The sequence below is a fragment of the Pediculus humanus genome, genomic scaffold (genome assembly GCF_000006295.1).
Source record: "Pediculus humanus corporis 1103172108315 genomic scaffold, whole genome shotgun sequence".
NCBI lineage: Eukaryota > Metazoa > Arthropoda > Insecta > Psocodea > Pediculidae > Pediculus > Pediculus humanus.
The window spans coordinates 73,566-89,349 of NW_002987884.1; the positions used below are offsets into that span (position 1 = coordinate 73,566).

General features: G+C 30.2%; 5 protein-coding genes across 5 annotated transcripts in view; 3 read left to right on the plus strand and 2 right to left on the minus strand.

The window, feature by feature from the left end:
* Positions 1 to 3,318: 3,318 nt before the first annotated feature.
* Phum_PHUM595850 (uncharacterized protein) lies at positions 3,319 to 3,756 on the plus strand. Its single transcript, XM_002432572.1, has 2 exons — positions 3,319 to 3,544; positions 3,632 to 3,756. The coding sequence occupies exon 1, from the start codon at positions 3,367 to 3,369 to the stop codon at positions 3,529 to 3,531; it is 165 nt and encodes a 54-aa protein (XP_002432617.1). The 5' UTR covers positions 3,319 to 3,366; the 3' UTR covers positions 3,532 to 3,544; positions 3,632 to 3,756.
* A 179-nt stretch (positions 3,757 to 3,935) lies between these two features.
* Positions 3,936 to 5,267, minus strand: Phum_PHUM595860 (uncharacterized protein; the record flags this gene model as incomplete). The annotated part of the gene is made up of 4 exons (XM_002432573.1): positions 3,936 to 4,139; positions 4,210 to 4,373; positions 4,457 to 4,709; positions 4,992 to 5,267. 4 exons carry the CDS (start codon positions 5,265 to 5,267, stop codon positions 3,936 to 3,938), a joined length of 897 nt encoding a protein of 298 aa, XP_002432618.1.
* A 2,695-nt stretch (positions 5,268 to 7,962) lies between these two features.
* Phum_PHUM595870 (Defensin-2 precursor, putative) lies at positions 7,963 to 9,165 on the plus strand. Its single transcript, XM_002432574.1, has 2 exons — positions 7,963 to 8,186; positions 8,928 to 9,165. Exons 1-2 carry the CDS (start codon positions 8,009 to 8,011, stop codon positions 9,089 to 9,091), a joined length of 342 nt encoding a protein of 113 aa, XP_002432619.1. The 5' UTR covers positions 7,963 to 8,008; the 3' UTR covers positions 9,092 to 9,165.
* Positions 9,166 to 10,900: 1,735 nt separating this feature from the next.
* Phum_PHUM595880 (uncharacterized protein) lies at positions 10,901 to 12,282 on the plus strand. Its single transcript, XM_002432575.1, has one exon. The coding sequence runs from the start codon at positions 10,946 to 10,948 to the stop codon at positions 12,248 to 12,250; it is 1,305 nt and encodes a 434-aa protein (XP_002432620.1). The 5' UTR covers positions 10,901 to 10,945; the 3' UTR covers positions 12,251 to 12,282.
* A 2,990-nt stretch (positions 12,283 to 15,272) lies between these two features.
* The window catches only part of Phum_PHUM595890 (uncharacterized protein), a gene marked incomplete at both ends in the record, with an annotated part of 1,976 nt that continues 1,464 nt past the window's right edge, over positions 15,273 to 15,784 (minus strand). Inside the window, 2 exons of the mRNA XM_002432576.1 lie at positions 15,273 to 15,547; positions 15,657 to 15,700. Of these exons, the coding sequence (XP_002432621.1) occupies positions 15,273 to 15,547; positions 15,657 to 15,700 (319 nt within the window). The remainder of the gene's footprint in view (positions 15,548 to 15,656; positions 15,701 to 15,784) is intronic.

The window sequence follows — 15,784 nt, forward strand, 5'->3', positions numbered from 1 at the left end:
TTCATTCATTTATTAATTTTTCTTCTTCTTCTTCTTTTTCATTATCATTGTCAGAGTAAATCATTATGAATTTTAAAACCTGTAGAGAACAAAAAAAATGCTTTGTTATTATTAATATTAATAATAAACATTATTATTATTATTATTATTATTGTAATTTTCACGATGATGATGATGATGATGATGATGTAAAAAAATAGAGTCAAAGGTGACGCGATAGTAGTAGTAATAATAATAATAATAAAACATTAAAAAGACTTGAAATTGTGTGTAAACTACAACCATCACACAATTTTTATATAGATATATATTAGTAGTATTTATTTATTTATTAATTAATTAACCCAAAATTTGTAAATTCAAAAAGAGATTAACAGAGTTCTAGTAAAAATTTAATATACATATATTTATGTAAGTATATGTAAATAAGTTATTTTAATTTCAAATGAATCCTTTAATCCTTTCATGTTTACTAAAAAAGATGGCAAAAAAATTTGGGATACCATTAAAGAATTTCAATTTATGAACAATATCTATTACGAATAATTAAATGCAAACATTGTAAATCTTAATTATTATTATGGTCACTCTTAAACACGACAAGGCTCTTATTTGTCGGGGTTTTTAAGCATTTATCCCAGGTTTATACCTGGGGATTCCTTAGGGATAAATGCTCCAATATCGGTGATGCTGCTGTTTTCGAAGAATGTGGGCCGTCCCACATAGTGCGATTTCCTGGATGGTTTCCCCTTTCAGGTTCTTCATAATCTTCTTTAAATTTCCTTTTATTGAATGTGGTGGCATGGCTCCCAGTGCTGCTCCCACGATGACCGGAATCGTTTCTGTTTTCGTTCCCCACATCCTGGCTATTTCAATTTCCAAATTTCTATATTTCAGCTTTTTGTCTGCTTATTTGGCTGTCTGGTGTTTTTTTCTGCCGGTACGGATACTTCAATCAGCTTACACCATTTTTTGGAATTATGTCGCAGAATGATATCCGGTTTGTTAGCTGGCACAGTTCTGTAAGTGTGGATTTGTTGATCATATATAACTGTGCATGGGCCTACTGTCGTAACCGGGTTTGGAATGTGGTTGTACCACTTCTTGGGTATTCCATCCATTCCATATTCTCGGCATATATCCAATGGAGATATTGACAAATTTTATTGTGCTTCTCCAGATATTCATGTTTTGCAAATATCGGACAACCGGAAATTAAATGGTCGATGGTTTCCGATTGGGATTGGCGAACTTTGAGAATTACTTTCTCATAGTTATGGGTCCGCAATGTCTGATATTGTTCGGCTGTAATAAACGCTTCCATTTCAATTTTAAGTTTTCCACGTCGTAGCCAATTGTGCGTGCTCTTCTTATTAATATCTTCGGCATTTATTCTTTTTAGGTATTGCCCATGCAACTTTTTCTGTTCCCATTTGCCTTTTAATTTCTTCTGAGATTGGGCTTTGCTATCATAAGTTGCAAGTTGCCCTTCTTCCATTATCTCGTTTTCTTTATTTTCTTGGACGATTTGTTTTGCCCTTTTGAGAACTCCTTTTTTTGTAGTTTTTTCTTCTGCATGTATAACTTGGGCTAAGATAGGGTCCTCTTGATGGGATTCTATGTATTTTCTCATTCCAATTATGGCATTCTGGTATGCCGCTTCCATTTGTCGTAATCCTCTTCCTCCATCTTTCCAGCTGACGTACAATCTATCCACATCAGCTTTTGGATGTAACGCACCATTCATAGTTAATATTTTCCTTGTTCCTCGGTCCAGGCGTGTGATTTCTTCTTTTGTCCTGTCTACGAGGCCAAAACTATATTCTATTACAGGAACTGCTAATGTGCCGACGGCTTTCCTCTTATTTCTTCCATTCAGTTCCGACTGTAATATAAGCCTCAATCTTTTAAAATATTCTTTCTTCAGTCGCGGCTTGATTTCCTTGTTGGCTACCCCAAAATTTTCTTCAATCCCCAGATATTTGTATGTTGATCCAGGGGGTCCAATTCTTTAATAAGTTCTTATTCAGCGCCTTCTATATTTTCCTTTTGTTTTAACTTTCCTCTGACAATATTAACTCTGGCACATTTCTCTAACCCAAATTTCATGTTGATGTCAGAGGAAAAAGTTTGTATCGTCCCTAACATTTTCTTCAATTCTTCTTCGCTCTTCGCATATATCTTCAGGTCATCCATGAACAACATATGGGTGATTTTCCTGTCTCCCGGTACCAATTCGTATCCTTGATCTTTGATATTAAGTTGCCTGGACAGAGGAATTAAAGACATGCAAAATAAAAGTGGCGACAATGAATCTCCCTGAAAAATTCCTCTTTTTATAAATATTTTTCTAGAAGAGTATTTTTGCACTTCCAGCTGGGTGCACCAATTTTTCATACTCTTCTCCTCGCAGGACGCTGTAATTTTAGGGTCTACTTTATATATTTTCAATGCCTCAATAATCCATTCGTGAGGCACACTATCAAAGGCCTTTTGATAGTCAATCCATGCCATGCATAAATTCTTCCTCTTTTGTTTTCCACTGTCCATTTAATCAATTTATTTATTAATAAAACTTCTTTGCAGCCATAAGACCCTTTTCTGCATCCATATTGTTCAGGAGGAAAAATGTTATTTTTTCTCAAATGCCCATAAATCTTTCGGTTCCATAGCTTCTGATTTTTTTGGGCAGCAAATACGTTTTTCCCGTGGTTATCCATTCTGGCATTTCTTGCCGTTCCATTATTAATTTATTTATGGATACCAGTAAGAACTTATGGGGGTACTTGTAAAATTCTTAATCCAAAAGTTTTGTACCCTATCTAATCCGGGACTTTTCTAATTGGCCGTGTTTTTTAGGCATATTTCCAAATCTGCCATTCTTATATCCGACATTGTTGAAGAAGCAATCCAGGCATGTCCTTCTTTTTCTTTATTCATCCATGTAGAACTCTTATTTAATGGATAAGATTTTTCCCATATATTCGACCAAAAGTCTGCCATTTTTCCTATATCCAAGGTGGTGGATCCATTTTGCTTATTATTATTATTATTGTGATAACGTTTATCAATCGCACGTTATTGCGATAATAGAGTTATAATAATAAAATTTAAAGAATGATTATATCTTAGAAAAATATATAAACAGGTGCACATCAAATTACTACTTAATAACCGTAATTAAATAATAATAATAATAATAAAGTTTTCACGACAGCAATTAAAAAAATAAAAAAATTGTTTTTCCAATTATGATAATTTTTTCGTATAAAAGGAAAATGTTTCGAATTGTTCGACATCAATTACAGCAGTAGCTCAAGCAACAGCAACAGCAAAGTGAAAAATCAAATTAATTTTTTAAAAAAAATGTTTTCCTGGGTGTTTTTCGTGATTGCTTTCATTGCAACTTTTGCTATTGTATCTCAAGCTCAACCGCAACGACTGCAACCATTTAGATATGACGATCCGCGAGTTCTTCAAGCCGTTCAAGATGCTTTTCAAAATTACTTCAAGAACCTACCGCTACCATGATTAACAACCAAAGGTAAGAGAATTAAATTACTAAAATAAAAACGTTAATTTGTTAAATTTTTAAACAAATTTCTTTTGTTTTTCTTTCAAATTATTTTAGTTTTCAATAACAAAATCTCATACTTAACCGAAGAAGAATAATGCGCATTTAAATGGCAAATGGAAAAAAATTTATAAATATTATTATTATTATTTTTCTTTCTGAATAAATAAGTTTCATCATTTATTTTTTTTGCATTTTGATTATTTTTTAAAAACCTTTCAAACTCTTGAATAAATGGGATTGAATCATCGTAAACGACTTGAGATTTGCATATAAATTAATTTTTTTATGCATATCCTTGTTAAAAGAGATAAAATATAAATACCTGATAATTATCCAGAGTTTTCCAAATGATAAAAATTTATTCCAGCGACACGGTTCTTTTTTTTCTTGCTGCATTGAGAGCGTTTAAAAGTTCTTCTTTGTACTTGTCAGCATTTTCAGATTTATTTATTCTCTTTTGACAGTCTCCATTTTCATCCTGATAACAATCTTGAGGTTTTTCAATGTCGAAAATGGCATTTATTAGTGCGATACATGCTGGTTGTAACGTCGTACGGTCAACCTGAAGAGAATATATACTTTTTAATTCTTATATTATGTAGAAGAATAACAAAATTGTTGGAAATACAAACTTTGAATTTGAAAGTTTCAGGACAAGGACCCTGAGTACCCAATTCATAACAAGAACCGTTAATCCAAGGAGCTAAAACTCCATATCTGGATAACGTTCCTTGTTTTTTCAATTCATTCGTTTGATCAAAACATTTATCTTCAATGCATTTTGCTTTATCGATTTCTTCCGGTAAAAAACCTATTAAAAAATAATACTAATATAAAAATAAAAATCTAATAAATCTTCATCCGAATCTTAAATCGTACTCCAAACAAAATAAATACCAATAACTTGTCTTTCTTGACAAGGCCCTTTTGTATACAATTGATAACATTTGCTATTTTCATCGTTGTTTAAACGTGCTCTTATGGGTTCTCTGGAACACATGCATTCACCCTCACCAAAAAAATTATTTAATAATTCTTGATCTGATGATTTTCCACATAATCTCTTTTTATCTTTGGCTTGTACGCATGTTTTAGTTTTACTCCAATAATAACCTCCTTCAGGACATAGTTCCTAAAATTGAAATTCAAAATTTTAATTTAAGGTTCAAATAATAATGCAACCTCTTTTTTTTTTTTTAAGCTAAAACTTTATCATTTTGTTTATTTTCTGGTCACATTTCCAAAGTTTATTCATTAGCTTTCATTTTTCTCTCTTTTTTTTTTTTTTTTTAATTCATCAGTAGCATGCTTGTACTTTTAATCTTGACATTTTAAACTTTATGAAATGTAATTCTATTCAGTTATCCTTTAAATTCTAATATTTCCATTTGAAATTCATAAATAATTAATTTACCTTAGCACAAATACCAGATATTTTTACATCTTGATTATTTATACCAGATTTAGGCTTTTCCAAAACAAACCAATAACCAGATTCGCAAGGTCCTCGTGTTAATAACTTATAACATTTGTCTTTTTCAACATTATAAACTTTATTTTGACTAAAACATTCAATTTCATTTAGTGTACCTTCCAACGATTTTGATTCACATATCAACACCGAAAAACAATTTAAATAAACTAATAATGTAAATATGACTAATATTATTAAATTTGAAGGATTTGTCATGTTGATTGTACATATAAAAAAAATTTTGTTTTCTTTTCATTCACTAAAACAAATCAAGTTATAAATTTAACAAAAAACAAGTGCAGTAATGACTTTTACAAATGTCAGTTGAGAGGTTTATGTAAACTTCTGTAAAAAAAAATTTAATTTTGAAGATTTTTCAAGTGTAAGATATTGCAGTGAAGGTAAATAAACTAAAATAAAAGATTAAATTGAAAGAATTATAAAGAAAAGCAATAAGTAAATGTAAAACGCCAAATGTTAAAACAAATACAACCTGTAACCTCTGGTAGCAAACGTTAGACAGTTTATTAAAGATTAATTCGAGAAAAATTTGTTTTCCCAATCCGTAAAATGTTGTTTTTTCTTTTTATAACACAAACGTAAAATAAAACAAATGTAGTTAACAAATAAAACTAATCAAATAAATAAATAATTTTAACAAAAAGTTTCAAATTCCTATTAAAAAAATTCGTTAGCACTGTTACGCTTGCCAATAAATCAAAGTGGCGGGTTTTAGTTGGATGCTTCCACGCTAAAAAATTTCCGTTATTCGAATTCCACGTTCCGGAATCCTTTTTAAAATTTCAAGTTTTTTAAAAGAACCGTTTGAATTAAAAAAAATTAAAAAAAATAATCTACCGTTTCGATAAAATCGCGTTAGAAATAATTAAAAATAAATAATTTAATTTTTTATATCACGATCTCATGCATTAATTTTGATATTGCGAATAAGGAAAAAACAATTTTAATATGAAATTAAAAAAATAAACCGTCATAATGTAAATTATAATGATTTGAAACCAGTTAAAAAATTACTAATTTTTTCATAATTTCAATAAATATTTGTGGATTAACGTGATTATCAGTATAAAAACAACTTTTAGAAAGTGTAACAAAATTAAAACTACTTTTTTTTTTTATAAATATTTTCTCTTTAAATAACTGAGTAAAAATCAAATTAAATTTTCTATGCCTAATAAATACAATTTAAATAAAATTGTGTGAAGTTGATTTGGAAAATAAAATGTTTAAACTGCAATGTTTATCATTATCATTATGATTGTTTTAAATTAACCATCTATAAAAATATACATAAATAATACTAAATATTTAATCACTATTAAATAAAATAACACACAGAGTTTTTTTTATAAATAGAAATTTTAACTTTTCTAATGCAAAAATGTCACTTTTTTGTTTGCAAACTTAAAAGTACACTTTTAATTTCACAAAACTAAAAAATAATGGGATAAACTTTTCATTATTTAATTCAACTTATGGAAATAGTTATTTAATATTAAAACTTTTGTTTGAATTATTGTTTTAAAAAATTATTTTCATCATGTTTATCTGATTGAACTTAGGCCAATAGAACCAAGCAACAAATGATAGATATTTTTAACTTTATGATAAAATTACATAATAAACATTAAAATGGAGAAATTAACAAAAGTGTTAATCTTGATATCAAGAGAATTTAATGATGATAAAATAAACTGTTAATAATTTTAACTGTTTCATTTCTTAAAAAAAAATTGTTATTGAAAAAATGGGAATTGAATTTTAAGAAAACTTCAAACACTCAACATACAAAATAAACTCCATTTTGAATAAAAATTTTTAATTTGTTTTTTTTTATCAAGCATGAATCTTAATAACTTTTAAAGATATATTTATATTATATAATATTAACAATGACATTGCAATAAATAAAATGATGATGTTATTATATGTATAGTGTTGGGAGGGAGAAGGGATCACCATTAAAGTTTTTCATTTGAATGACATTTCTTTAAAAAAATTTAACCTTCAGCTAAAGATAAATCTCCTGTTTCATGTCAGCAAAAACTAAAAGGGAAAAACGATAAAGTTTATCAAACATTTTTTTTTTTTGTTAACCATGTACATTTTTTTTTTGCAACTAAATCATTCAAACATATTATTATTTACATGACAAAAAAAATAAAATAAATAGCAAAACAAAACCTGAAAATTTTAATTTTACACAAATATATATACCTAAGACTACCTATATCTCTTTAAATATATTTTATAATAATAAAAATAATTTCACATTCATATGGTTTTTTCATAAATATAATTTCAATTACACACACAACACGTTTGACAACTCACAATTAACTGAATGAATGTTTTTTATATATTAAATTTACTAGTCGTCCTTTTCTATTTAATAAATAAAAAATAATATGTCCAAATATAAGAAATTATTAATTCGTTAATTACATATAAAAGAATTCATGAAATGAAACGACTCCGCCATATTGGTTTTTTTTAATTACATTATATTCTTTTTGGGACTTACCTCATCACGTTTGTTTTATTAATAAATTCCTTTTTTTTTTTGCTTTTTCCTTGACCGTGACACGACAAAACATATTAATATTAAATTTTTTAAATTAATTAATTATAAAATTCACTTAGATTTGATAATAAAAAAAATTTAATTACATGGTCGTTATGTGTTATTCACATGTCAAATGCACACAAATGAAAATAAGCTAAAATTGTGAGATAGCGCGGGAAATTCCGGCGTTGTCGTTTTGTTTTTTCCTGTCTGGGCAAATCAACGCGGAAATTCCAACATGGAATCCCCTTTTTTAAAATTTAACTATATAAGAATGAAAATTTTATTTGAAATCATCAGTTTTTTAATATTAATAAAAACTGCGTTTAAATACGTGCGTTTCGAATAAATAATTTAAAAAAAAATAAAAATGAACGGTTTGAATTTGATTATTATTATGATCGTGGGTTGTTGTTGCTTCGTCGTGGCATCAGGTTTACCGTCGACGTTGAACCAATTCCCGGGTCAAAAATTTCAAATAAAAGTTTCTGTTGAAAATGGCGGCGACGATGTTAATTATTTATTTGACGACGTGAAAGAAGAAATTCGTAAGTAAACCTTTTCGTTTTTTTTTTTTTAATCTCACCTTTAAATTTATCAACCAACGTAATTTTAGAAAAAAAAAAAATGTCGATTTGTTGTTTCATTTACGAAACTCAAAAAAAAAAATGACGGTTAAATTTATTTATTTTTCAAATTTTCCTTATTGGAAAATGAAATTATAATTTAAATTTCCTTCACTATTTTTTTTTTTTTCAAATATAAAAAAAAAAAAAAAACTTATTTAAATTAACCGTGACAAATATTGTTTAACTTTTTTTTTTTGAAAAAAATTTCCTCAAACGATTTTATTTTTTAAACTCGACTATTGACACGATAAAAATTTAATAATAAAAAACATAACTTTTCCTTATTATTTTCACTTAATGCCCTTTTTTTTATTATTTGTTTTAAGATATTATATCTAATTTTAATAATAATAATAATAAAAGAAAATTTTCTTTTAAATAAATAACTTTTCCCTCTTTTCCTATTTTCCAATTTTTTCTAAATAATGAAAATTAATTTTTTTTAAAAAGCAAATTTTCCTTATTATGTTTTAAAAACAAACTTATTAAATATGTTTTTATTTATAAATATGAACAAAATGTTTTTTTTTTTAAATAGAAAAACAAATAAAATTTAACATACAAACCCACACATGTGACTATTATAACAAACAAACGCGCATTTTTTTTTTAATTTTATTATATTTTCCAGAACATTCCATAATTAATTTATTTTTACAGAAACGAATGGAGGAAGATTCAGGAGAGCAACTTGTGATCTATTGAGTTTCGATACAAAATGGGGATCCCTTAATCATTCTGCATGTGCTGCTCATTGTATTGCATTAAGAAAAGGTTACAAAGGTGGACGTTGCTACAAACAAGTTTGCCGCTGTCGAAAATGAATTAAAAAAAAAAAAACAATTTAATTTAATTATTAGTCGTTTGTTTCTGTCTTATTTACCTTGTCTTGTTTTCTAAATAAAATTATTTATTTATTAAATTAATAAATTTTAATTTCGTCTTATTTGTTTTGTACAACTCGCCGTCCTTGATTTGACGTAATTTTTTGTCGCCATATTTAAACGCCATGTTTTTTTTTTTTTTTTTTTTTTTTTTTTTATGCATCGAACAAGAAAACAACCTGAAAATTTAATAAATTAAAAAATTAATAATTAAATCTATTCATTTGACTTTAACCTTTAACCTTTCGTCATATTTTACCACAATATATATATGTTATTATTATTATTATTGTTTTCTAATTCCACGGATTTACGAGTATCCAATCATTCGAGAAAAAATTATGTTTAGGGAGAACAAAAATAAATTTTTTATAATGAATATTAGTTAGCTTAATTTTATTTTGATATTATTATCATTATTTTTAAAAAACCAAAAAGTTTTTTTTTTCGAATCGGGAAAAGAGTATTAATAATGATAATAAACGGAGTGGAAAACTTAAAATTGAAACGGAAGCGTTTATTACAATTCCTGCTCGAAACCAGGCATTTAAGGACCCATAACTATGAGAGGGTATAATTCTCAAAGTCCGCCAAGATGACAAGTGCCGAATTGACCAATCCCAATCGGAAACCATCGATCATTTAATTTCCGGTTGTCCGATATTTGCAAAACATGAATATCTGGAGAGGCACAATAAAATATGTCAATATCTCCATTGGAGTATCTATCGTGAGTGTGGAAGAGGAAGGGATTACCCAAAGAGTGGTACAACACAAACCCGGTTACGACAGTAGATCCATGCACAGTTCTATATGATCAACAAATCCACACTGATAGAACTGTGCCAGCCAACAAACCGGATATCATCCTGAGAAGCATAATGCGGAAAAATGGTGAAACAGCCAAAGAAGCAGACAGAAGGCTGAAATAGCCAGGATGTGGGGAACAAAAACAGAAACGATTCCGGTCATCGTGGGAGCAGCACTGGGAGCCATGACGCCACATTCAATCAAAGGAAATTTAAAGAAGATTTTGAAGAACCTAAAGGAGGGAAAACCATCCAGGAAATCGCACTATGTGAGACGGCCCACATTCTTTGAAAACAGCAGCATCACCGATATTGGAGCATTTATCCCTAAGGAATCCCCGGGTATAAACCTGGGATAAATGCTTAAAAACCCCGACAAATAAGAATCTTGTCGTATTTAAGAGTGACCATAATAATAATAATGCTTTGCTTAATGAAAATTACAGGAAACTCAATTTTTTAATATAAATTTTTTTGTTGTTGCAAGATTTATGTTAAAATGGGTATTTTGTTTATAATTATTATTATGATAATGATGATGATATTCGGATTTGAGATTTTCGAGGTAGAAAAGAGAGGAAAGGCAGATACGAAAAGGTAAGAAAAAAGTAAACATATTATTATTATTATTATTATTAACGTAAAGGTGAAAAAGATAAAAGAAGTCGACTGTTGACACGAACTATCATTTCGAATATGAGTTTACCTTTTAAAAATGATAAAGAAAAAAAAAATAAAAATTAAAAAAAAACTTTTTATTTATTTTTTATTTATTGATTTCGATATTCACGGATGGTTTAATTCTTAAAATAATAAAATAAATTGAAAGACGATTAAAAACCAAATTATTTTGAAGATAATGGAAGAAAAATACGTGACAATCGCGGAATGAATTCTGTATAAAAGCTCAGAATTAAAATTTCGTAGTCATTCACGAGTTGTTTTGTGTACTTGTGAGCTACTACAAAAAAAAAAACCTTAAAAAATGTTTTTTAAATTTTCAGTTTTTGTACTTTTCGCCGCTGGATTCGTCCAATCTGGTGTCTGGCATGGCATGTGGGGAGGTGAATCCCAATCTCAATCCCATCATCAATCCCAAGGTCATCAAGGTCATCACATGTGGGGAGGTTACAGAGGAGTAGGAGGCCAAGCTCAATCTCAAGCTCAAGCTCAAGGACAAAAATGGGGAGGCATGGGCATGGGACAAGCTCAAGCTCAAGCTCAAGGACAAAAATGGGGAGGCATGGGCATGGGACAAGCTCAAGCTCAAGCTCAAGGACAAAGCATGGGAGGTATGGGTGTAGCTCAAACCCAAGGCGTTGTCGTCCGCGGTGTCAGAACTAGAACTGTCCCCGTCGTCACCAAAGTTGAATCCGGTTACACCGCTGGATTCAACAAAGGTTTCGCCAACGGATTCACCGCCGGAGTCGCTCGCTCTGAATCTAGCCAAAAAGTCGTCAGTGGATTCCCCACCGCTGTCTACATGGGATACCCCACCGTAGCTCACGTTTCCCCCGTCGTTCAAGAACCCGTAGTTGAACAAGTTTACGAAGTTGTCGACGGTCCCGTCGTATCTGGAGTTGGTGCCATGGCTGGAGCCGCCGCCGGAGGAGTCGGAGCTGGAGCTGGTGCCGCTGCCGCCGCTGGTGCCGGAGGAGTCGGAGCTGGAGCTGGTGCCGCCGCCGCCGCTGGTGCCGGAGGAGTCGGAGGTGGAGCTGCTGCCGCTGCCGCCGCCGGAGGTGTTGAAGCTGAAGCCGAAACTGAAGAAGCCGTTGTTGCCGAATCTGGTGCCGCTGCTGGAGTCGTCGGAACTGGTTTCCAAGCCGTTCCCGCCACCATGGCTTACCTACCCGTCATGACCGTTCCCCACGTTGCTACCGTCGCTGGAGGTCAACAACAACAACAACAACAAGGAGGAGCCGGAGTCGGAGGACAACAACAACAACAACAACAACAACAAGGAGGAGCCGGAGTCGGAGGACAACAACAACAACAACAACAACAACAACAAGGAGGAGCCGGAGTCGGAGGCCAACAACAACAACAACAACAAAAACAATCCAAAAAAGTCGTTAAAACCGTAACCACTAAAGTCGTTACTACCAAAAAACAAAAACAACAACAACAACAACAAGCTGGAGCCGTAGTCGGAGGTCAACAACAACAACAACAACAACAACACCACCTTGCTGGATACCGTACTGCTGCCCCCGTTTACACCGGATACGCCGGAAGATACGTTGGAGCCGTTGCCGGAGCTGCTGCTGGTGCCCGTGGCCTAGTTTACTAAACGACTAATTAGGATAAAACTCTCAAATGATCAAAAAAAAAAAAAATTTATTTCAAAATTCATTCACATTTGTAACTGTCATCCTTTCGAATACACTATAAATAACCACTCTTTTTTTTTTTGGAAATGTATCATCTTTCAGCACAAATCTAAAATAAAAATTTTGCATTCTTAAATTTAAAATTTTTTTTTTAAATGCTTTATTTCCGTTTAAAAAAAGTTTAATCCAGATTAAACTATTTCCTTTTTTTTCCAGGTAAAAGCTCAAAAGGACTTAACCATCAAACAAAAACAACCTTTACAAAATTATAGTGTTTCGTAAATCAAAATAATAATAATATTAATCATAGCAACCATGAGGTTTTTATGATTGGTGTACTTTATAGAAATCACCACTTTTACTCTGACTGACAGATGAAACTCAAAGACTCCCTCTGTGGTTTTAAAGTCCACTATTTATATGGGGATAAATACAATCGATGCAACTGTTGCATTGGAGCGACTCCTCATACAATCGTTCTCTCATTAAGGGATGAATGGAGTATTTGTTCCTTCTCCCTAACTTAGCTTAGAAAGCGCCATCAGAACGTTTGCACATATATGAATAAACAAATAGATGCCCACATTCTCACAAGTGATGGATTTGGTTGGGAACACAACAAGTCCTACATGACTACGAGTCAACAGGAATTGATATGTCACGAGTAGAAGCACAAAGTAGATTTTGGTGTGATCATCGAAATAACGTCAATATAAAAATCATAACAATGTTGTGCTGCTTACTATCATAAATCTTTTAAAGTTGCAGCCATTGAAGGAAAAAGCCATTTCATTCAGATAAACAAAGAGTCAGACTCTTTAAAGATTTGAATTAAACTTAATTTTTACTTATCTTTTGTAAATGAGTCAATTGGCCACAAAATTGAGGTGTTCATTTTGAAGTATTGGTTTTTGTAGTAATAATGTAGCAATTTTTAAATGAATACTATCTAAAATCAATAAGAAAATGTTGATAATACATAGATTTCCTGTTGGACAATGTTTAATAAATAAAAATACATTAAAAATGCATGAAAAAAAGTTGCATTTATATGCACTGAAAAATTTTTGTTAAGTACAAGCAGAATAATTAAATAAAAATTTTTGTCAAACTATCTAACTTACTTTATATTCATTTCAAAAATTTGGTTCAATATTGTGTGTGTTCAAATAGTAACCATTAAAAGGAAGGTGCCAGGTTATTAACCACATCCAACTATACATAATAATGATGTAAAACACTAAGTTTGCCCTAAAAGAAAAAAACAGTAAAAGAAGCCGAGAAAGTTTAAAAAAAAAAAAAACTTAATATAGAAATTAACAGGATACTAAATATGAATCCAATTTCAGGGTAGACACTCACCACTACAATCCACAGAAATACAACAGGAAAAACTAAATTAACAGTGCACACCTGAAATAATAATATGCCAATAAAATAATAATAATAATAGACACAGTAATTTTTTCATTTTAATTTAAATCATTAAAGATAATTTATAAAAAAAAACTAATTAAAATAATTAAACGTTTCTAAATCCAATTAAATCTAAAACCAAACAACAAATAAGGATAAATGAAAAAAAAAAAAAAAATGAAAGCTAAGTAATAATAATAATAATAATAATAACACTAACAAATCACCCTTAATATGAAATATATTAATGCAAAAAAAAAAACAAAACAATGATGAAATCTTACAAGAGTTCGCGTTATCTCGCGAAACGGCCATCATTCTTCGTATAATTTTTTTTTTAAACAGCATCAGCGAAATTCGAGCATTCGAACATTTTTATTCCCTAATTTACATTTAATTACATTTAATTTATTTAAATTCCCTAAGGAATACGGTTTAAACCTGGAATAAATGTTTAAAAACTCCGACAAGTACATACAAGCATTTCGTATTCGAAAATAATAATAATAATAACAACGATTTCATTGTTTGTTTCAAAAGAATTTAATTTAGCGCGAAGATTTTGAAACAAATTAATTTGTTTTTTTCCCTCCGTAAAGATAACTGTTATAAACATGGCGGTTAAAATTAATAATGTCTTTCTGTAATTTTTTTATTGTTTATTTTTTATATTTATTAAAGTAATTTATGGGTTTCTCATCACATAGTAAGTTATATTACATAGAATTTTTAATTAGTAGAAAAAAAAATTAATAAAAAAGAACTTTAATGTAAATTTAATGTAAATATCTATTCATCCATTGCAGTATATTTATTTATTGATGGTTAAAAATTATTTTCTTATTGTCATAAAATTATTTAAAAACAAAAAAAATCATTCAAATATCATTCTCACATAAGTTGAGCTTTATTTGTAATTTCAAGGAACAAATATAAAAGAATTTTAGCACATAAAAACTACAGAAGTAAATAAATACAACTGGTAAGTTGATATTTTTTTTCATGTTATATAAATAAATATTGTAAAGAAAAAAAAAATATTTTTGTTAAAAGTTTACTTATTTAAAAAAAAAAAATTATTATTATAGCATGTCATTACAGAAAATTAATAAAAAAATTTTTTGTCATTAATTTTGTTTTGTTATTAATACTTATCTGGATGACATTTTATAAGTTGTTAAAACAGTAAATTAACTTTAAACTAAAGATATTGTATACTGAGATTGTATTATCAAAATTGAATTTTCTAACAAAAACTTTTCCTACAAATTTAAAAAAAAAAAAAAAAAAAAACTACTCTGATGAAAAAAAATATTAAAAAATTTTTTCTGACAAATGGGATATGTGGAGAACATTTGCCCAAAAAACGGTTACAGAGATTTAAAAAAAAAAGAAAGAGAAATAAAATCAAACGAAAATTAACGGAAAAAAATTTTATTGCCTAAATAATTTACATGAAAAAAATAATAATAATAATTTACATTAAATTTTTTAAAAAATTCAACCGAAATATATTGTATTAAAACCGACTAGTGGAGAGTTTGATGTATTTTTATGAGTATGAATCTAGTAGACGACGGAACCAGATTTGGAAACGGCAGAGGCGGCAGCACTAGCGGCAGCACCACCGAATCCTCCGGTGTAACCTCCGTGGTAGACGGGGGCAGCGGCAACGGGAGCAGCAGCGACGGGAACTACTCCTCCGACAACACCTCCGGCTCCTCCTTGTTGTTGTTGTTGTTGTTGGCCTCCGGCTCCTCCTTCTTGTTGTTGTTGTTGTTGTTGACCTCCGACTCCGGCTCCGGCTTGTTGTTGTTGTTGTTGTTGACCTCCGGCTCCGGCTTGTTGTTTTTGTTTTTGTTTTTGTTTGGTGGTGGTAACGACTTTGGTGGTTACGGTTTTAACGACTTTTTTGGATTGTTTTTGTTGTTGTTGTTGTTGGCCTCCAACTCCGGCTTTTCCTTGTTGTTGTTGTTGTTGGCCTCCGGCTCCTCCTTCTTGTTGTTGTTGTTGTTGTTGTTGTTGTTGTCCTCCGACTCCGGCTCCTCCTTGTTGTTGTTGTTGTTGTTGTTGTTGGC

Excerpts from the sequence above, each read along its gene's own strand:
- Phum_PHUM595850 (XM_002432572.1), top strand. The coding sequence starts at position 3,367 with ATGTTTTCCTGGGTGTTTTTCGTGATTGCTTTCATTGCAACTTTTGCT.
- Phum_PHUM595870 (XM_002432574.1), top strand. The coding sequence starts at position 8,009 with ATGAACGGTTTGAATTTGATTATTATTATGATCGTGGGTTGTTGTTGC. Across the intron at positions 8,187-8,927 it reads CGACGTGAAAGAAGAAATTC|AAACGAATGGAGGAAGATTC; the intron begins GTAAGTAAACCT and ends TTATTTTTACAG.
- Phum_PHUM595880 (XM_002432575.1), top strand. The coding sequence starts at position 10,946 with ATGTTTTTTAAATTTTCAGTTTTTGTACTTTTCGCCGCTGGATTCGTC.